The following is a 23,837-nucleotide window of genomic DNA, read 5'->3' as shown; positions in this document are numbered from 1 at the left end:
GATTCCCCCCCCCCTCCCCGATACACACACTGATCCCCCCGCCCCCGACACACACACTGATCCCCCCCTCCCCGATACACACACTGATCCCCCCCCCCTCCCCGATACACACACTGATCCCCCCGCCCCCGACACACACACTGATCCCCCCCTCCCCACAAGCGCACTGACTCCCCCCCCCCACACACACACTGACTCCCCCCCCCCACACACACACTGACTCCCCCCCCCCCCCACACACACACTGACTCCCCCCCCCCCCCACACACACACTGACTTCCCCCCCCCCCCCACACACACTGACTCCCCCCCCCCCCCACACACACTGACTTCCCCCCCCCCCACACACACTGACTCCCCCCCCCCCCCCACACTGACTCCCCCCCCCCCCAACCCCCCCACACACTGACTCCCCCCCCCACCCCCCACACACACTGACACCCCCCCCCACCCCCCCCACACACACTGACTCCCCCCCCCCCCCACACTGACTCCCCCCCCCCCCCAACCCCCCCACACACTGACTCCCCCCCCCCACCCCCCCACACACACTGACTCCCCCCCCCCACCCCCCCCACACACTGACACCCCCCCCCCACCCCCCCCACACACTGACTCCCCCCCCCCACCCCCCACACATTGACTCCCCCCCCCCACACACTGACTCCCCCCCCCACCCCCCCCACACACTGACACCCCCCCCCACCCCCCCCACACACTGACTCCCCCCCCCCACCCCCCACACACTGACTCCCCCCCCACACACTGACTCCCCCCCCCACACACTGACTCCCCCCCCCACACACTGACTCCCCCCCCCACACACTGACTCCCCCCCCCACACACTGACTCCCCCCCCCCACACACTGACTCCCCCCCCCCACACACTGACTCCCCCCCCCACACACTGACTCCCCCCCTCCCCCACACACTGACTCCCCCCCTCCCCCACACACTGACTCCCCCCCTCCCCCACACACTGACTTCCCCCCCCCACACACACTGACTTCCCCCCCCCCACACACTGACTCTTCCCCCCCCCCCCCACACACAGACTCTTCCCCCCCCCACACACAGACTCTTCCCCCCCCACACACACAGACTCTTCCCCCCCCCCACACACACTGACTCCCCCCCCCCACCCCCCACACACTGACTCCCCCCCCACACACTGACTCCCCCCCCCACACACTGACTCCCCCCCCCACACACTGACTCCCCCCCCCCCACACACTGACTCCCCCCCCCCCCCACACACTGACACCCCCCCCCACACACACTGACTTCGACTTCCCCCCACACACACTGACTTCCCCCCCCCCCACACACACTGACTCCTCCCTCCCCCACACACTGACTCCCCCCCTCCCCCACACACTGACTCTTCCCCCCCCCCCCCCACACAGACTCTTCCCCCCCCTCCCCCCACACAGACTCTTCCCCCCCCTCCCCCCACACAGACTCTTCCCCCCCCCACACACACACAGACTCCCCCCCCCACACACACACAAACACTGACTCCCACCCCCACACACACTGACTCCCCCCCCCCCCCACACACACACACACACTGACCCCCCCCCCCACACACACTCCCCCCACCCCCCCCACACACACACACTCCCCCCCCCCCCCCCCCCCCCACACACTGAATCCCCCCCCCACACACTGACCCCCCCCCACACACACTGACCCCCCTCACACACACTGACCCCCCCCACACACACTGACCCCCCCCCACACACACTGACACCCCCCCCCCCCATGCACACTGACCCCCCCCCCGACACACACTGACCCCCCTCACACACACTGACCCCCCCCCCCACACACACTGACCCCCCCCCCACACACACTGACTCCCCCCCCCACACACACTGACTCCCCCCCCCCCACACACACACACACACACACACACACTGACCCCCCCCCCACACACACTCCCCCCCCCCCCCACACACACACACTCCCCCCCCCCCCCCACACACTGAATCCCCCCCCCCCACACACTGAATCCCCCCCCCCCACACACTGAATCCCCCCCCCCACACACTGAATCCCCCCCCACACACACTGAATCCCCCCCCCACACACTGACCCCCCCCACACACACTGACACCCCCCCCCACACACACTGACCCCCCCCCCCCCACGCACACTGACACCCCCCCCCCACGCACACTGACACCCCCCCCCCCCCACGCACACTGACACCCCCCCCCCCCACGCACACTGACACCCCCCCCCCCCCACGCACACTGACACCCCCCCCCCCACGCACACTGACAACCCCCCCCACGCACACTGACACCCCCCCCCACGCACACTGACACCCCCCCCAACACACACTGACTCTCCCCCCGCGCACGCCGACATCCCCCCTCCCCCCGCGCACGCCGACTCCCCCCTCCCCCCGCGCACGCCGACTCCCCCCTCCCCCCGCGCACGCCGACTCCCCCCTCCCCCCGCGCACGCCGACTCCCCCCTCCCCCCGCGCACGCCGACTCACCCCTCCCCCCGCGCACGCCGACTCCCCCCTCCCCCCGCGCAGGCCGGCTCCCCCCTCCCCCCGCGCACGCCGACTCCCCCCTCCCCCCGCTCCGACTCCCCCCTCCCCCCCGCGCAGGGCCGGCTCCCCCCCTCCCCCCCGCGCACGCCGACTCCCCCCTCCCCCCCGCGCACGCCGACTCCCCCCTCCCCCCGCGCACGCCGACTCCCCCCTCCCCCCGCGCAGGCCGGCTCCCCCCTCCCCCGCACACGCCGACTCCCCCTCCCCCCCGCGCACGGCCGACTCCCCCCTCCCCCCGCGCCACGCCGACTCCCCCCTCCCCACACACGCCGACTCCCCCCTCCCCCCCCGCGCACGCCGACTCCCCCCTCCCCCCCGCGCACGTCCCCCCGCGCACGAGCCGACTCCCCCCTCCCCCCCCGCGCACGCCGACTCCCCCCTCCCCCCCGCGCACGCCGACTCCCCCCTCCCCCCGCGCACGCCGACTCCCCCCTCCCCCCCGCGCACGCCGACTCCCCCCTCCCCCCCGCGCACGCCGACTCCCCCCTCCCCCCCGCGCACGCCGACTCCCCCCTCCCCCCCGCGCACGCCGACTCCCCCCTCCCCCCCGCGCACGCCGACTCCCCCCTCCCCCCCGCGCACGCCGACTCCCCCCTCCCCCCCGCGCACGCCGACTCCCCCCTCCCCCCCGCGCACGCCGACTCCCCCCTCCCCCCCGCGCACGCCGACTCCCCCCTCCCCCCCGCGCACGCCGACTCCCCCCTCCCCCCCGCGCACGCCGACTCCCCCCTCCCCCCCGCGCACGCCGACTCCCCCCTCCCCCCCGCGCACGCCGACTCCCCCCTCCCCCCCGCGCACGCCGACTCCCCCCTCCCCCCCGCGCACGCCGACTCCCCCCTCCCCCCCGCGCACGCCGACTCCCCCCTCCCCCCCGCGCACGCCGACTCCCCCCTCCCCCCCGCGCACGCCGACTCCCCCCCACACACACTGACTCCCCCCCCCCCCACACACTGACTCTTCCCCCCCCCCCCCCCCACACAGACTCTACCCCCCCCCCACACACACTGACTCCCCCCCCCACACACACACACACACACACTGACCCCCCCCCCACACACACTCCCCCCCCCCCCCCCCCCACACACACACTCCCCCCCCCCCCCCCCACACACTGAATCCCCCCCCCCACACACTGAATCCCCCCCCCCCACACACTGAATCCCCCCCCCACACACACTGACTCCCCCCCACACACACACACACACACACACACACTGACCCCCCCCCCACACACACTCCCCCCCCCCCCCCCCCCACACACACACACTCCCCCCCCCCCCCCCCACACACTGAATCCCCCCCCCACACACTGAATCCCCCCCCCACACACTGAATCCCCCCCCACACACTGAATCCCCCCCCCACACACTGAATCCCCCCCCCACACACTGACCCCCCTCACACACACTGACCCCCCCCCACACACACTGACCCCCCCCCCCCACACACACTGACACCCCCCCCCCATGCACACTGACCCCCCCCCGACAAACACTGACCCCCCTCACACACACTGACCCCCCCCCCCACACACACTGACACCCCCCCCACACACACTGACCCCCCCCCCCCCCCCACGCACACTGACACCCCCCCCCCACGCACACTGACACCCCCCCCCCACGCACACTGACACCCCCCCCCCACGCACACTGACACCCCCCCCCACGCACACTGACACCCCCCCCCCCCCCCCACGCACACTGACACCCCCCCCCACGCACACTGACACACCCCCCCACGCACACTGACACCCCCCCCCACGCACACTGACACCCCCCCCCCACGCACACGGACACCCCCCCCCCCACGCACACTGACACCCCCCCCACGCACACTGACACCCCCCCCAACGCACACTGACACCCCCCCCAACACACACTGACTTCCCCCCCCCACACACACTGACTTCCCCCCCCCACACACACTGACACCCCCCCCCCCCACACACACTGACACCCCCCCCCACACACACTGACACCCCCCCCACACACTGACACCCCCCCCCCACACACACTGACACCCCCCCCCCCACACACACTGACACCCCCCCCCCCACACACACTGACACCCCCCCCCCCACACACACTGACACCCCCCCCCCACACACACTGACACCCCCCCCCACACACACTGACACCCCCCCCCACACACACTGACACCCCCCCCCACACACACTGACTCTCCCCCCTCGCACGCCGACATCCGCCCTCCCCCCGCGCACGCCGACATCCGCCCTCCCCCCGCGCACGCCGACATCCGCCCTCCCCCCGCGCACGCCGACATCCCCCCTCCCCCCGCGCACGCCGACATCCCCCCTCCCCCCGCGCACGCCGACTCACCCCTCCCCCCGCGCACGCCGACTCCCCCCTCCCCCCGCGCACGCCGACTCCCCCTCCCCCCGCGCACGCCGACATCCCCCCTCCCCCCCGCGCACGCCGACTCACCCCTCCCCCCGCGCACGCCGACATCCCCCCTCCCCCCCGCGCACGCCGACTCACCCCTCCCCCCGCGCACGCCGACTCCCCCCTCCCCCCGCGCACGCCGACTCCCCCTCCCCCCGCGCACGCCGACTCCCCCCTCCCCCGCGCACGCCGACTCCCCACTCCCCCGCGCACGCCGACTCCCCCCTCCCCTGCGCACGCCAACTCCCCCCTCCCCCGCGCACGCCGACTCCCCCCTCCCCCGCGCACGCCGACTCCCCCCTCCCCCGCGCACGCCGACTCCCCCCTCCCCCGCGCACGCCGACTCCCCCCTCCCCCGCGCACGCCGACTCCCCCCTCCCCCCCGCGCACGCCGACTCCCCCCTCCCCCCCGCGCACGCCGACTCCCCCCTCCCCCCCGCGCACGCCGACTCCCCCTCCCCCGCGCACGCCGACTCCCCCCTCCCCCCCGCGCACGCCGACTCCCCCCTCCCCCCCGCGCACGCCGACTCCCCCCTCCCCCCCGCGCACGCCGACTCCCCCCTCCCCCCCGCGCACGCCGACTCCCCCCTCCCCCCCGCGCACGCCGACTCCCCCCTCCCCCCCGCGCACGCCGACTCCCCCCTCCCCCCCGCGCACGCCGACTCCCCCCTCCCCCCCGCGCACGCCGACTCCCCCCTCCCCCCCGCGCACGCCGACTCCCCCCCACACACACTGACTCCCCCCCCCCCCACACACTGACTCTTCCCCCCCCCCCCACACAGACTCTACCCCCCCCCCACACACACTGACTCCCCCCCCCACACACACACACACACACACTGACCCCCCCCCCACACACACTCCCCCCCCCCCCCCCACACACACACACTCCCCCCCCCCCCCCACACACTGAATCCCCCCCCCCACACACTGAATCCCCCCCCCCCACACACTGAATCCCCCCCCCCCACACACTGAATCCCCCCCCCCACACACTGAATCCCCCCCCCCCACACACTGAATCCCCCCCCCCCACACACTGACTCCCCCCCACACACACACACACACACACACACACTGACCCCCCCCCAACACACACTCCCCCCCCCCCCCCCCCCACACACACACACTCCCCCCCCCCCCCCCACACACTGAATCCCCCCCCCACACACTGAATCCCCCCCCCACACACTGAATCCCCCCCCCACACACTGAATCCCCCCCCCACACACTGAATCCCCCCCCCACACACTGACCCCCCTCACACACACTGACCCCCCCCACACACACTGACCCCCCCCCCCCCACACACACTGACACCCCCCCCCCATGCACACTGACCCCCCCCCGACAAACACTGACCCCCCTCACACACACTGACCCCCCCCCCCACACACACTGACACCCCCCCCACACACACTGACCCCCCCCCCCCCCCACGCACACTGACACCCCCCCCCCACGCACACTGACACCCCCCCCCCACGCACACTGACACCCCCCCCCCCACGCACACTGACACCCCCCCCCACGCACACTGACACCCCCCCCCCCCCCCCACGCACACTGACACCCCCCCCCACGCACACTGACACACCCCCCCACGCACACTGACACCCCCCCCCACGCACACTGACACCCCCCCCCCACGCACACGGACACCCCCCCCCCCACGCACACTGACACCCCCCCCACGCACACTGACACCCCCCCCAACGCACACTGACACCCCCCCCAACACACACTGACTTCCCCCCCCCACACACACTGACACCCCCCCCCCCCACACACACTGACACCCCCCCCCCCACACACACTGACACCCCCCCCCACACACACTGACACCCCCCCCCACACACACTGACACCCCCCCCACACACTGACACCCCCCCCCCCACACACACTGACACCCCCCCCCCCACACACACTGACACCCCCCCCCCACACACACTGACACCCCCCCCCACACACACTGACACCCCCCCCCACACACACTGACACCCCCCCCCACACACACTGACTCTCCCCCCCTCGCACGCCGACATCCGCCCTCCCCCCGCGCACGCCGACATCCGCCCTCCCCCCGCGCACGCCGACATCCGCCCTCCCCCCGCGCACGCCGACATCCCCCCTCCCCCCGCGCACGCCGACATCCCCCCTCCCCCCCGCGCACGCCGACTCACCCCTCCCCCCGCGCACGCCGACTCCCCCCTCCCCCCGCGCACGCCGACTCCCCCTCCCCCCGCGCACGCCGACATCCCCCCTCCCCCCCGCGCACGCCGACTCACCCCTCCCCCCGCGCACGCCGACATCCCCCCTCCCCCCCGCGCACGCCGACTCACCCCTCCCCCCGCGCACGCCGACTCCCCCCTCCCCCCGCGCACGCCGACTCCCCCTCCCCCCGCGCACGCCGACTCCCCCCTCCCCCGCGCACGCCGACTCCCCCCTCCCCCGCGCACGCCGACTCCCCCCTCCCCCGCGCACGCCGACTCCCCCCTCCCCCGCGCACGCCGACTCCCCCCTCCCCCGCGCACGCCGACTCCCCCCTCCCCCGCGCACGCCGACTCCCCCCTCCCCCGCGCACGCCGACTCCCCCCTCCCCCGCGCACGCCGACTCCCCCCTCCCCCCCGCGCACGCCGACTCCCCCCTCCCCCCCGCGCACGCCGACTCCCCCCTCCCCCCCGCGCACGCCGACTCCCCCCTCCCCCGCGCACGCCGACTCCCCCCTCCCCCCCGCGCACGCCGACTCCCCCCTCCCCCCCGCGCACGCCGACTCCCCCCTCCCCCCCGCGCACGCCGACTCCCCCCTCCCCCCCGCGCACGCCGACTCCCCCCTCCCCCCCGCGCACGCCGACTCCCCCCTCCCCCCCGCGCACGCCGACTCCCCCCTCCCCCCCGCGCACGCCGACTCCCCCATCCCCCCGCGCACGCCGACTCCCCCCTCACCCCGCGCACGCCGACTCCCCCTCCCCCCGCGCACGCCGACTCCCCCTCCCCCCCCGCACTCACACACCCCCCCGCACTCACACACCCCCGCACTCACACACCCCCCCGCACTCACACACCCCCCCGCACTCACACACCCCCCCGCACTCACACACCCCCCCGCACTCACACACCCCCCCGCACTCACACACCCCCCCGCACTCACACACCCCCCCGCACTCACACACCCCCCCGCACTCACCCCCACTGATTTCTCCCCTCCCCGCCACACACACTGATTTTCCCCCCTCCCCGCCACACACACTGATTTTCCCCCACACGCACACACTCACGCACGCACACACTGACCCCCCGCCACACTCACGCACGCACACACTGACCCCCCGCCACACACACGCACGCACACACTGACCCCCCGCCACACACACGCACGCACACACTGACCTCCCCGCCACACACACGCACGCACACACTGACCCCCCGCCACACACACGCACGCACACACTGACCCCCCGCCACACACACACGCACGCACACACTGACCTCCCCGCCACACACACGCACGCATACACTGACCCCCCGCCACACACACGCACACACACACTGACCCCCCGCCACACACACGCACGCACACACTGACCCACCGCCACACACACGCACGCACACACTGACCCCCCCGCCACACACACGCACGCACTCACTGAACCCCCGCCACACACACGCACGCACACACTGACCCCCCCCCGCCACACACACGCACGCACTCACTGAACCCCCGCCACACACACGCACGCACACACTGACACCCCCGCCACACACACGTACGCACTCACTGAACCCCCGCCACACACACGAACCTATCCTCCCCCTCCCCCCGCAGCAGTTGTGAGGATTATGATGGTTATTACAGTTAAATGTTTTATATCTGCAGATAAGGGACTAAATACTGGGGAGAGGAGCGCACAAACTTTCACATGTTTCTGAAATGCATGCTCGTTTCTCTTTCTCTCGCTTTGCCTTGTTATTATTTAATCTCCAGAGCCGCGGGGTTTCTTTTCACTTTTGTGTATTACCCGACCTCATATGTGTGTTTATTATAGAAATTACTGCTCTCCTGAAAAATTGTGTCATAGTTAATGCAGTGAAATGTTGTATTGAACGACAAGGCGTGTCGCCTATGTACACACACTAATTTATATATTTGTTTTTTAAAAAATTGTCTTATTAAAACACCCGGAAATGTTTCACAGATCAGGAATGAACTGGTCAGCATGTTACTACATGACCCAGAGACACAACTACAAGATTTTTACTTTGTAGGTTTGTCGTTGAAGCCGTGTCTGCTCCTGTTTAAAAACATACTTCTGGAGGCTGAATGTTCTTTTTGCAGACCGGAAATATCATTTGGTTTTTAGATGAATTAAATTAATGTTTAACCGGATTATTTAACATGAACGGGATTCCAGCAATCGGCAGTCCCCTTTTTAAAAAATAAATTGCGCAACTATGAAAGGGTAGTTACGATCATCATCTGTTATGATGAAAGAATACCTATTACGTTGAGAATAACCTAAGGAAGGCTTCTGATAATTTAATAAGGAAATAGTTAACTTTCTAAAAGTTAAATAAATCTTTCTCATATACCTGTGTTACATGCAAGAAGAAAATGTTTGTGTGTGTGTGTGTGAGAGAAAGAGAACTTGCATTTATACAGTGCCTTTCACGACCTCAGGATGTCCCAAAGCAATTTACAGCAATGAAAACTTTCCAAGTATAGTCACTGTTGTAATGTAGAAAAATGTGTAGCCAATTTGCGCACAGCAAGTTCACACAAACAGCAATGTGATAATGACCAGATAATCTATTTTAGTGATATAGTTTGATGGATAAATATTGGCCAAGACACCACGGGATCTTTTATGTCCACCTGAGAGGGCAGATGGGGCCTCAGTTTAACACCTCATCTGAAAGATAGCACCTCCAACAATGCAGCACACCCTCAGGCCTTTACTGAACTGTCAGCCTGGATTGTGTGCTCAAGTCGCTGGAGTGGGGTTGAACCCACAACCTTCTGACTTAGAGGCCAGAGTGCTACCTAGTAAAAGGTGCAACTGCTGTTATTTAGCATGATGAAGTCGGTAGACCTGAGTTCAAATGTTAGCTCTGCATTGCTTTGAGCTGTGAGCCAACATGGATTTGTAAAGGGTAAGTCATGTCTAATGAATCTAGTTGAATTTTTTGAGGAGGTAACAAATGTGGTAGATAAGGGAGTGTCTATAGATGTTATTTATATGGTCTTCCAGAAGGCATTCGACAAGGTTCAACATAAGAGATTGTTAACAAAAATGAGAGCGCATAGAATTGGAGGCAACCACTGGCTTGGATAGGGAATTGGGATTTAATCCTGACTAAAGCAGTAATTTGAAGATTGTATAAGAAACTGCGATATGCAAGTTCATTGGTTTTAAGTCATCTAAAAATTGCAAAAAAATACAGTGATATAGGCTTGCAATAAACGTTTACAATATCAGAGTGTTACAATGATATCAGAGTGTTACAATGATCTTCAGCATATTAAGGATAAGCAAGCAATATTTACTAATGTGTGTGTGTTTTTCCCCATCTTTAGTGAAACATTGGAAACAAATCATGTGGATTACTGCCAGTTTCAAAAGGTGAACGATAGTTTCTTTGAGATGGCTGAGAAAGACGGAAAACCAGATGTATCTATTGTTCCAGGACAGGTGTACATTGAGGTGGAGTATGATTATGAGTACGAGGCAAAAGATAGAAAGATTTCAATAAATCAAGGTGAAAGATATATTTTGTTGAAGAAGACAAATAATGATTGGTGGCAGGTTAAGAAGGAAGATAGCTCAAAGCCTTTTTATCTTCCAGCACAGTATGTTAAAGAGCTACCTCGGAAGGCATTAATGCCACCAGTGAAACATGTACCGAGTTCTGTTAAAGTCAAATCTGCTAGTTTAAATGCAGATGCCAAGCTACCGCAGGTGTCTGAAAATCTTTCCAAACCATCAGATTACTCCAGCTCTTTCAAATCCTCTTTGGGACAATTGCAAGTCCAGACTTCTGCACAGAACCAGACCACAAACCTAAGCATAAACCAAACACAGAACCAGGACCAGGCTTCTGTTCAGGGGATGGTCCATTTGCATTCTGGCGTCCAATGTAATGCCAAAGTTAGTAACCAGAGTCAAGAACCCGGAGAAAGTGAATCACAGTGTTTAAGAATTACAAATCTGAACCGAATCCCGGGACAGCCACAGGATCTTGAAACCATGGATGTAGAGAAAATTAAGAACTTGCTTCAGGAACATTCATGTGAATGGGCTGCAGAGAGTTCAGAAAGGCATCATCAAGACTCTGAATCTGGAGATGAACACAGTAGCAGTTCCACGGAACAGTTGCAGGTAGGAATTCCATATTACTGCATAGACGATGATGGTAATTTCATTCTTTTTAAAAAAAAAGTAGAAATGCATTGCCTCAGTGATGCAAACCTTTTCTGGAATTTTTAGTTACACTTATTTTCTGTTAAGTTGATCTGTTTGTCCTCTGCCTCTGTGATTGATTAAAAAAAAAATTACTTATTTTCTGCATCTGGGTTTTTGGAGGAAAATCAAATTATGATGAAGGTGATCACTTCACTATGATAATGCATTGTCTCTTATAACCATGGTGGCCCCTATTATAGCAAACCTATTTTGCAACTTCCTCAATCACTAAATGTCCAAGTAATAATACTGAATGTTTCAATTGTCATTTGAATTATGGTTTCTAAAATTAGAAGTAAAGTTGTTTTAAGGTTCCTGAATAACAAAATTTGAAATTAATACAGGTTTGCAAAAACATTGCCAATAAATATATTAAGTGCTGGTGGAACTGATTTGATCAACCAGTGAATATATTCATTGCCAATAAATATATTAAGTGCTGGTGGAACTGATTTGATCAACCAGTGAATATATTCTGATGTTGGTTCATGGTCATTGGACTGCAAGAATATATGCAGATAGGTGCTTTGGGATTTTTTTTTACAATCTACCTCTCAAAGCTACCAATTATACGGCTGAAGTAATGTAGATTCTGTCATGTTAGTGGTCCAGTGGTTTTTACTGTGAACTGCTATAGTGATTTTATCAAATACTGTTCCTGTGATCAGGTAATTATGTTAGTTCATTGTGTAGATTCATTTAAGATACTAAGGGTTTACTTAAAATTTGAGGAGAAAATCGTTCAAAACAGATATGTATATCAGTACTTGGAAGTTCTTGGTTTAAATGTATCATTGGGCTAGCTTGGTAATGCTAAGCTTTAGATCACTGGAAGCTTCGGAAACAGTGCTGGATCTAGTTCCGGGGAATAAAGTGGGGCAGGTGGAGCATGTTTCAGGGGGGGGGGCATTTGGGGAACAGTGATCATAATATCATTAGGTTTAGAATAGTTATGGAAAAGGATAAGGAACAACCAAATGAGAAAATGCTTAACTAGAGGAGGGCAAATTTCAGTAAGTTAAAAAGGGATCTTGCCCAGGTTGATTGGAGTCAAAAATTGGTAGGCAAAACAGTAATTGAGGAGGCCTTCAAGGAGGAGTTGGTTTGTGTACAAAGTAGACACATCCCTACGAGGGGGAAAGGAAGGGTATCCAAAGCTGAAGCTCCCTGGATGACTAAAGATATAGGGATTAAAATGAAACATAAAAAGGAGGCTTATGATGAATGTAAGGATCATAATACAGTAGAGAACCAGGCTGAATACATAAGGTATAGAGGAGTTCTAAAAAAGGGAATAAGAGAGGCAAAGAGAGAGTATGAGAATAGATTAGTGGCTGACATAAAAGGGAACCCAAAAGTCTTTTATAAACATATAAATAGTAAAAAGGTAATCAAAGGAAGTGTGGGACCGTTTAGGGATAAAAAAGGAAATCTTCTTGTGGAGGCAGAGGGCATGGCTGAGGCACTAAATGAATGCTTTGCCTCCATCTTCACTAGAGAAGAAGATGCTGTCATTGTAGCAGTAGAGGAGGAGGTATTAGTGATATTGGATAGGATAAAAATAGATAAAGAGGGGGTACTTAAAAGATTGGCAGTACTCAAAGTAGAAAAGTCACCTGGTCCAGATAGGATGCATCCTAGGTTACTGAGGGAAGTAAGGGTGGAAATTGCGGAGGCTCTGGCCACAATCTTCCAATCTTCCTTTGATATGGGGATGGTGCTCGGGGACTGGAGGATTGCACCCCTGTTCAAAAAAGGGGAGAGGGATAAACCCGGCAATTACAGGCCAGTCAGCCTAACGATGGTGGTGGGGAAACTTTTAGAGACTATAATTCGGGACAAAATAAATTGGCACTTGAAAAAGTGTGGGCTAATAAATGAAAATCAGCACGAATTTGTTAAAAGCAAATAGTGTTTGACTAACTTGATTGAGTTCTTCGATGAAGTAATGGAGAGGGTTGATGAGGGTAGTGCGGTTGTTGTGTATGTGAACTTTCAGAAGGCATTTGATAAAGTACCACATAATAGACTTGTTAGCAAAATTAAAGCCCATGGGATTAAAGGGACAGTGGCAGCGTGGGTGCATAATTGGCTGGGGGACAGAAAGCAGAGAGTAGTGATGAATGGTTGTTTTTCAGACTAGAGAGAAGTATACTGTGGTGTTCCCCAGGGGTCAGTATTAGGACCACTTTTTTGATATATATTAATGACCTGGACTTGGGTATAGAGGGTATAATTTCAAAGTTTGCAGATGACATGAAACTCAGAAATGTGGTAAACAATGTGGAGGATAGTAACAGACCTCAGGAGGACATAGATAGACTGGTGAAATGGGCAGACACATGGCAGATGAAATTTAATGCAGAGAAGATTGAAGTGATGCACTTTGGTAGGAAGAATGAGGAGAGGCAATATAAACTAAATGGTACAATTTGAAAGTGGTTGCAGGAACAGTGAGAGCTGGGGTTGCACATACATAAATCTTGGAAGGTGGCAGGACAAGTTGAGAAGGCTGTTTTTTTTAAAAACAGCATATGAGTACCTGGGCTTTATTAATAGAGGCATAGAGTACAAAAGCAAGGAAGTTATGCTAATCCTTTATAAAACACTGGTTAGGCCTCAGCTGGAGTATTGTGTTCAATTCTGGGCACCATACTTTAGGAAAGATGTCAAGTCCTTAGAGAAGGTGCAGAGGGATGCAGGGTACTAGAATGGTGCTAGGGATGAGGGACTTCAGTTATGTGGAGAGACTGGAGAAGCTGGGGTTGTTCTCCTTAGAACAAAGAATGTTAAGGGGAGATTTGATGGAGGTGTTCAGAATCATGAACGATTTTGACAGAGCGAATAAGGAGAAACTGTTTCCAGTGGCCGAAGGATCGGTAACCATCGGTAACAGATTAAAGGCGATCAGCAAAAGAGCTAGTGGCAACCGTGAGGGAACATTTTTTAATGCAGTGAGTTGTAATGACCTGGAATGCACTGCCTCAAAGAGTGGTGGAAGCAGATTCAATAGTTACTTTGAAAAGAGAATTGGATAAATACTTGAAGGGAGAAAATGTACAGTGCTATGGGGAAAGAGCAGGGAAATGGGACTAATTGGATAGCTCTTTCAAAGAGCTGGCGTAGGCATGATGGGCCAAATGGCCTCCTACTGTGCTGTGGTGTACCGACTATGATACTGTGACACTGAAGCTAAGAGGCACAGAGTGAGGAATGAGCACATACTGGACCCCTATTTCACTCAGTTTCCAATTTGAGCTTTTTGAACAGAGGCTGCAGCATCTTCTAGAATAGTGAAGGAAAATTAGAGGGGTAGAGTCATGTGCAGGGCAATTTTTTTTGCGGTGACTAAATAAATCAAATTCCATTTTTATTGTTATTATTCCAAAACTACTTCTAGTGTGTAGGCATCATATTCTGAACTTCTGTCCATTTATTATTAGGCTTGCTGGTTTGCAGTGACTAAGTCAAATTCCATTCTTATTAAATGGGATTATGGGATTTTCTGGATTTACGCCAGCATTTTGGTTGTCATATTCTGTGATCGGTCCATTTTTCCATGAAAAGCACAACATTGTGTTCTTTGTGATACATAGTGGTTTTTAGTGCCTCCTGGGAGTGAAATTATCAAACAAACGTTTAATGCATCAATGTCAAATTCCTCACTGTCATTGGAGAGATTAAGCCATTTAAAATTCAGGATTTGGATGTGCACATGGCAACTCTTCCAGTCGTCTTTCCTCAAATAGATCACCATGCAGTGATTGCAATATAAGGGAAGTAAATGAAGCTTAAGTTAGTGGTCTAATTTTTCCTGAAAATATCTCGTAGTTTTCTTCTGGCCATTGAAAATAAACTGTAAAAGTTACCATGAAATAGAATTCTTGATAAGAGCTCCCTGGAGGTCTGCTGGTTTACACTAAGTGTAACTGAGCCATACAGACCAGAGTATCCCAGGTCTGTGCTGAGTTAGCTAATCAAAGGTGGCATGCTACAAATGGCTTCAACACCTCTGGGAAAGGGAGGGGAAAATCAGTCCGGATTCCTGTTCCAGTGGCTCATGTTGGAAACTGAACATAGTTGATGGCAAAATATGGGCTCTTGTAATTGAATGTGTGTATGGACATACAATATATGGATGTATGTGTGTTTGTGTATGCGCATTAGTGTATGTGTATGCTTTATAAATCCATATCCTTTTCACAATACTGACAGTGTTCAAAATAACTGGGTATTGCCTGATTCAGTTGCAAATCGAGGTACCACTAAGTAAGTCAAAAAAGTTTATGCAAATCTGACTCCTGGGGGTAAATTTTAACCCCACGAATGGGTGGGTTGGGGCAGATAGAGAAGTAAAAATTGTAAAAAAGTAAAACCGGACCCCAACCCACCCACTTCTGGTTTTAATGGAGGCGGGTTGAGGGACGGGTGACTAACCCGCTCTCAGGAAGTGGGTTGGTCAGTAAAATCTTTTTAATTGGTCTTTTATTTTTAACTGCTGGGGGCTGGGATTCCTAGGCCTTCAGCTTCACAACACATAAGAAGAGGTGAGAAGGCCAGAACAACATGTATGAGCCTTTATTGCACAGCTTGTGGGCCAGGAGGAGAAGGAGTGTTTCCTCCAGGCCCAACAAGCTTTCAAGTCACAATCCCACACACAATCGACCAACCCTCCTCTTTTCCCCCCCCCCCCCCCCGATGTCCGACCCCTCCCCCGTCCTCGGTGTCTGCCCCCCCCCACCCGCGATGTCCTTTCCGACCACTCCCCACCTCCCCCATATCCAATTCCCCCTCTCATGTCCTCTGAGCCCCCGATGACTGACGACCACCCCGATGATCCCCGACCCCAATGACTCCCCACGTGATCCCACCCCTCCCCACCCTGATCTAAACTTAGCTGCTGGCATCTGCTCCCTGGCTGCTCTCCCGTCCGACTGACAGCTAGCCTGTCAATTTGGCTGGCTGTCAGGCAGGAAACCTACTGAAAAAAAATTGAAAGATGTACCTACGTCAAAATCGTAAGGAACTCCAGGAAACCCATACTTCCGGGGTTCCCATCAGGAAAATCCCCCCCCCCCCCCCAGCTCTCGTCCCGGCTTTCCGTTAAAATTTATCTCCTGTTCTGTGAAATGTATTATTTGATTCTGTTGTTTGCATTGATGCTAGCTTTGACACATTCATAGAGCAGTGGGAAGTTAAAGGAATTTTACATTTGTCATAGACAAAAAAATGAAAGCCGCTACTGTGTGTACAGATTTGTGTATTGAAGCTCTTAAGTCTATTTTGCCGCCTACTTCCACCTCAGTAACATTGCTTGCCTCCGCTCATCTGCTGCTGAAACCTGCATCCATGCCCTTGTTACCTCTAGACTTGACTATTCCGAAGCTCTCCTGGGCGGCCTCCCATCTTCCATCTTCCGTAAACTTGAGCTCATCCAAAGCTCTGCTGCCCATATTCTAACTCGCACCATCCTGTTCACCCATCACCCCAGTGCTCACTGACCTACATTGGCTCCCAGTCCAGCAATGCCTCGATTTTAACATTTTCATTCTTGTTTTCAAATCCCTCCATGGCCTTGCCGCTCCCTATTTCTATAACCTCCTACAACCCTCCGACATCTCTGTGCTCCTCCAGTTCTGGCCTCTTGCGAACCCCTGATTTTAATCGCTCCACCATTGGTGACTGTGTCTTCAGCTGTCTAGGCTCTAAACTCTGGAATTCCTCCCTAAACTTCTCCGCCTCTCTACCACTGCTCCTTTAAGACACTCCTTAAAACCTACCTCTGTGACTCCTGTCCTAATATCTCCTTATGTGGCTTGCTGTCAAATTTTGTTTGATAACGCTCCTGTGAAGTGCGGTGGAATGTTTCACTACGATAAAGGTGCTATATAAATGCAAATTGTTGTTGTTCACTAAATGATAACTATAGTCCTTATGGCTGAGATTAAGAACTTGGCACATAGGAGATCATGGGCTCAAATCTACATTCCACCACTTCATAATTTAGTTTGTTGCAGCACCAAAGGTGGTGGACTGCCTGCAGTCCTCTGATTCTTAAATATTACAACTGAATTTCACTTTCTATAGCATATTCTCTTTTCAAGTACAGTTAATTTCAAACAGTAGCAACATTAACAAAAGTAAAGTTTACCTGGATTTTCCTCCACTGTGAGAAATACATTGGGTATAATTTACCTTTGACTACAGATCATCCATTTTTTTCATTAGTCTTGCAAATACCTTTTCCCACCAATTGAAGGCAAGATTATGTAAGTTGAATACGGAATAGTCGATCTTGGTGAGGCACTCCACCTAGCTAAGAATTGGCAAAACAGGATAAAGTGCACAGCAATTTCTATTGCATCGGGTTGGAAAAGTATTGTCGGTTAGCTTTCTAATAAAAATAAGATCTCCTGATAGCTCAGAAAATTTAACTACTGGTAGCTGAGCTACACAGACTGATTTCCCAATACATGCTAAATTGATCTCAGTAGGGACGTTACAATTAGCCTTGGTACCCCTGGATTAGGGAGGGGAAAATTGGGTAGGGAATTCTCGCTCTGGAGTGCAGTAACACTTGATGGAAGTGTATGGGTGTTAGTAAGAGCAACACCAGACTCTCAACAGTGATGCCTGTGGCTGTTCAATAGCTTGCCAACATTCACTGTGAAGGCTCACAAAAAATGGGTGAGCTACTGGAATCCCAGTGTGGGGGCGGGGGGGCTCCGAAAATCAGGGAAATCCCGAGTGAGTTCGGAACCCGGCTCCAACCTGCAGATTTCCAGGTTTCCCACTGACTCATCTGGGTGCGCGTGTGCCTCACGAATGCGGAAGTCCCACCGGCAATTAAAGCCGGCGGGATGACAGTTAAGACAGTTAGTTAGATACTTGAAGTACTTAATTTTGTGCACATTGAGGCAGGGTTCTGATTTTCAAACATCCTCAGCGTGTTTTCCGTGTTGTGGGAAACACTCCATGTTCTACCGGACGTGTTTCAGCCAGCAGCCAGTTGGACATTCAAACGCTTGTTTGACAGATGGGGATAAAAGATGAGTTATTGCAGCAGGGCACTCAGTTCTTTCAGACAAACTTTTGGCTGGGAGATCTTTGTATTTTCACTGAAAATTCTTAGTTTCCATTCAGAATTCTTCTGTTCACACAAATATACCAACTTTTCAGACCCCCTCAAACTGACACCATCAGGATGGGGGTGCACTGCATTCACCACTGCATCTGAGGACGAGCAACATCACCAGCCTCGCTACCCCTCCCAGCATAAAACAGTTCTGCAACTACACATACACCCGCTGTAAAGTGACCCAATGGGTGACATCAAGTGTCGCCGTTCATGGTGAACCTCATGAAAGGGCCCTGTCACAAAAGCCAGTCAAGAATGGACAAGGAGTGGCAGTAGTGGTGAGAGTGATAACATTTAATGTGACTTTAACAAAAACCAAATATAAATGAAAAACATGACCATCTGTCAGACACCCTTGTGCATACCCTTTGTGCTCACAAAACCTTAGCCTTTCTCTTCCTACTACTTCTATGTGGTGCATCCCTTGTGGCAGCAGTAGAGGTAGTGGCAGATTGCTCAAGTTCACGCCCTGACTGCTTACATGTTTTCAGCCTACGTCCTCTGGGTTTTGGAGCCCGTGAGGGCCCCTCCAAAGACTGCTCCACCTGCACCTGTGCAGGGGCCGACTCGGCTACCTGGAGAAGAGGCAGCATTGCGGTTATTGGTTGAGAGGGGGGCAACGGGTGAGACATGGGAGTGCTTTGAGTGGCGTCCTCACTTCCATGTCCCCTTTCGCCATCATCCCTTTCCTGGGCCAGGCCCACATCACTCCTACAGCCCTGCTGGACAACCGTGTGGTGGACATGTGTGATGCGTTGGAAGGCCACTTCTAAAGTACCTGTCTGCCTGTTTAAGGCGGCAGAATGTTGTTCACCCTGAGTCCGAACGACCATTGTTAGGGCCTAAATGGACTCATTTGTGAGCCGTGTTTAAAGGTCAACGGAGGCAAGCCTTCTCTCCATTGCAGACGTTTCCACACTGAGCTATGACACTATCTCAGACATTTCAGCAGTTATGTGCAACACTATCTTAGACAGTTGCTCACGTCCCTGTGGCACTTTCTCAGCGATTCCCTCACGTACCTGCGCCACCATTCCACTAATGCAGGAGTTGGACTCCTCCATCCTCTGCGCTATTGTGGAGAGTGCGTGTAGCACCTGTTCCAGTACCTCGCAAATGTGCTGCTGTCCCTCGATCATTCTCATTTTAAAGGATGGCCCTCGGGGTTCAGCATCTGCGTCCAGCTGAGCAGAGCCTGGAGAGGAGTGGTCCCACCGACAGGGACTCTCCACAGCTGCCTCTGCCACCAGTGTCTGCTCGTGCTCACTTGTGTGTGGTGATTCATCAGGTGCCAACCCAACTAACCGAGTACTAGGACCTACCGAGGTGTGAGTATCTGCGCTGGTGGATTGCTCGCTATGACGTGACGGTGCACCCTCAGAGGCCGGCAGGTCCTCTGAGGAATCGCCCTCTGCCATCACTGCGGTCATTGAAGGGCCTGTAAGAGAACAGAAGGCAATATTAAGCATCATCACAGATGTGTCATGTTACGATGAGCATACTGAGGTGTTCAACATGGCAAGCATTGTTAACATCAATTCATGTTGTGTGTGACGAATGTTAAAGATGTGTCACCAGACGTTTGTGGGGTGCCAGTCTCAGCGTCCCCGACGGACAGGCACTCGAGGGTGCAGCTGATCTCGAGCGCCTCCTGCTCCGCGTCTGTGAGGACCACTATTTGTTGTGGCCTCCCTCCAGTCCTCGCCCCCTCGCGTGCATTTTGCGCTCTCTAGAAGGGGAGAAAGAACAGACGTATGAGTGGGTGATGGTGAAGTGGCCAACCGATGAATGCATTGCTTTGGGTGAGGCTGACTATGAAAGAGATGCATCAGAGGGTGAGTATAAGACAGAGCCTTCACAATGGATGAGGATTGGGGTGAGTGGCAGTGGTGGGGTGACTAATGGGGCGGTGAGGAAGTGCAGGTAAGTTGAGGATGAGCCTTAAGTAGGTATGAGGAGTGATGTGATGGAGCAGTCTTGGTAGTGCAGAATGAGTTGGTGGGAGGGAGGGGATGGTGACGTGGAACACGGAATGCAGGAGAATCAGTGTGTACTCACTTTTGCTGACTAGTTTCGTCATTGAAACACTTCCTTAACTGGATCCAGTTGCAGGAGGTGGTGCTGCTGCTGGTGACCTCATCTGCCACCTTGAGCCAGGCCTTCTTGGTGGCAGAGGCAGGGCACTTCCTCCCATCCGCGGGGTGAAACGCTTCCCTTCTCCTCCTCACCCCGTCTAGTAGCTTCTGCAGTGAGGCGTTGCTGAACCTTGGAGCAGCCTTGCCCCTGTGCTGCTCCATTGTGATTTCTGGGTCTTTGCTCCAGCAAAAGCCTTTGGAGCAATGGCCCTTTAAATAGAGCTCCTCCAGCTGACAGCCTGTGATGCGGGTGTGCAGTCCGCCTGCTGCGCAGCTTTCGGATGGCAAACGCGGAAGACACGTTAAGTGGCACCAATTCACTTACGATTGCATGGGAAACGGACATATTTTATTAGTCGGGTTACCCATGCTCCCATTCGCCATCCCACCTCCATTCTAAAATTGGGGCCTTAATCTTTGCTCACAAGTTTGGGTAGCACAATTCAAATTTAAATTTACTATATTAAATTTAAAATTCTGTGAAATATTTTGATTTGCCGATCTTGTGGGGGTTCCTTTTTAATGACTTTTAGACCAATGTTTGTGTGATTGAAAATGGTAGCATGATTTGTAGCACACTAGAAGAAAATGGTTGCCTCCTGACTAAGCACGATGACACCATATTTTAGGTATATCTATCAGAGCTGCGCTAGACAAGTATCTGCTTGTAATCGAAAGGATATTCTTTTGAAAACTGTACATGAAAACCAGTGCTTCTGATTTAGAAAAAAGTTCTGTTGTCTTGCCGCTACAGGCTTATAGTTGCTTATTCTCTGGACTGAATTCGTATTATAGATTTGTAGGTTTTCACGTTTATGTTTGTATCTCCACAAATAAATGTGCAATGGCTGAGCAACTACAGAATATTTCATAATTTGTTTGATTCTCTGGTTAAACTTAATTTTGCTGCCTTGGGCACAATTTAACTATAATCCTTTGAAGGTTAATAAAATAATGAGTCACTTACAACTGCACTTTCAAACTCTGTTTGGCCCTCCATTCGTCACAATACTTCTGCAGCTGTCAATCTGCTGAATCGCTCCCACGCCTCTGCCTTTGATGCCTTACTCTCGTCATTCCCCCTGGTACGGCCCCCATCTTAGCTCCCTTGAGTCCAAGGGGTGTAGGCTTGAACGTATCTGGCAGGCAACTGTTTTAACCATTCATTGCCAGATCTGGTTGGACCAAATCACGCACTATCCGGCTCAGCTCTCCTCTGCCAAAATCGCTCCCTATTCCAGGACCATCCTGGAATGCAAAGATAACCCTGTCTTTTATCTACGACCAAACGTCTCCTTAAACCCGCTCCCCTGCTACTTTCACCCTCACCTGTAACAAGTGCGTGGAGCTCATGGACTCTTTGTCACTAAGACTGAGATATCCATTCAGCTGGCTCTGCTGCATCCCTCCCCTTCCTCTTGCCTAGCAAGCCAAATTTGCCCCTTGCCCTCGTTCTGAGCCCGCATCTTTCTCTAGTTTCTCTTCTATCTCACCTCTTGTCCATGAGACACAACTGCAGTCTTGACCATTTTTTTTTATTCGTACATGGGATGTGGGCATCGCTGGCAAGGCCAGCATTTATTGCTCCTCTCTAATTGCCCTTGAGAAGGTGGTGGTGAGCCGCCTTCTTGAACCGCTGCAGTCCGTGTGGTGAAGGTTCTCCCACAGTGCTGTTAGGTAGGGAGTTCCAGGATTTTGACCCAGCGACGATGAAGGAACGGCGATATATTTCCAAGTCAGCATGGTTTGTGGCTTGGAGGGGAACGTGCAAGTGGTGGTGTTCCCATGTGCCTGCTGCCCTTGCCCTTCTAGGTGGTAGAGGTCGCGGGTTTGGGAAGTGCTGTTGAAGAAGCCTTGGTGGGTTGCTGCAGTGCATCCTGTAGATGGTACACACTGCAGCTATGATGCGCTGGTGGTGAAGGGAGTGAATGTTTAGGGTGGTGGATGTGGTTCCAATCTAGCGGGCTGCTTTGTCCTGGATGGTGTCGAGCTTCTTGAGTGTTGTTGGAGCTGTACTCATCCAGGCAAGTGGAGAGTATTCCTTCATACTCCTGACTTGTGTCTTGTAGATGGTAGAAAGGCTTGGGAGTCAGGAGGTGAATCACTTGCCGCAGAATACCCAGCCTCTGACCTGCCCTTGTAGCCACAGTATTTATGTGGCTGGTCTAGTTAAGTTTTTGCTCAATGGTGACCCCCACAATGTTGATGATGGGGGATTCGGTGATGGTAATGCTGTTGAATGTCAACGGGAGGTGGTTTGGAGATGATCATTGTCTGGCACTTGTCTGGCGCTAATGTTACTTGTCACTTATCAGTCCAAGCCTGGATGTTGTCCAGGTCTTGCTGAATGCGGGCACGGACTGCTTCATTATCTGAGGGGTTGCGAATGGAACTGAACACTGTGCAATCATTAGCGAACATCCCCATTTCTGACCTTATGATGAAGGGAAGGTCATTGGTGAAGCAGCTGAAGACCGTTGGGCCTAGGACACTGCCCCGAGGAACTTCTGCAACATTGTCCTGGGGCTGAGATGATTGGCCTCCAACAACCACTACCATCTTCCTTTGTGCTAGGTATGACTCCAGCCACTGGAGAGTTTTCCCCCTGATTCCCATTGACTTCAAATTTACTCGGGCTCCTTGGTGCCACACTCGGTCAAATGCTGCCTTGATGTCAAGGGCAGTCACTCTCACCTCACCTCTGGAATTCAACTCTTTTGTCCATGTTTGGACCAAGGCTGTAATGAGTTCTGGAGCAGAGTGGTCCTGGCGGAACCCAAACTGAATGTCGGTGAGTAAGTGCCGCCTGATAGCACTGTTGACGACACCTTCCATCGCTTTGCTGTTTATTGAGAGTAGACTGATGGTGCGATAATTGGCCGGATTGGAATTGTCCTGCTTTTTGTGAACAGGACATACTTGGGCAATTTTCCACATTGTCGAGCAGATGTCAGTTTTGTAGCTGTACTGGAATAGCTTAGCTAGAAGCGTGGCTAGTTCTGGAGCACTAGTCTTCAGTACTACAGCCGGCATGTTGTCTGTGTCCATAGCATTTGCTGTATCCAGTGCACTCAGCCGTTTCTTGATATCAAGTGGAGTGAATCGAATTGGCTGAAGACTGGCTTCTG

At 55.4% G+C, this 23,837-nt stretch overlaps 1 protein-coding gene across 2 annotated transcripts in view; it reads left to right on the top strand.

Moving 5' to 3' along the window:
• Nucleotides 1-23,837, top strand: part of LOC137344474 (rho GTPase-activating protein 12-like) — a 232,881-nt gene that overhangs the window by 4,085 nt on the left and 204,959 nt on the right. For both annotated transcript variants that reach the window (XM_068007475.1, XM_068007467.1), the window contains exon 2: nucleotides 10,551-11,352. In XM_068007475.1, the coding sequence (XP_067863576.1) occupies nucleotides 10,618-11,352 (735 nt within the window). In that variant the 5' untranslated portion in view covers nucleotides 10,551-10,617. The remainder of the gene's footprint in view (nucleotides 1-10,550; nucleotides 11,353-23,837) is intronic.

This window comes from Heptranchias perlo, chromosome 2 (genome assembly GCF_035084215.1).
Source record: "Heptranchias perlo isolate sHepPer1 chromosome 2, sHepPer1.hap1, whole genome shotgun sequence".
Lineage (NCBI taxonomy): Eukaryota > Metazoa > Chordata > Chondrichthyes > Hexanchiformes > Hexanchidae > Heptranchias > Heptranchias perlo.
This window is presented reverse-complemented; position numbering and strand designations above follow the sequence as displayed.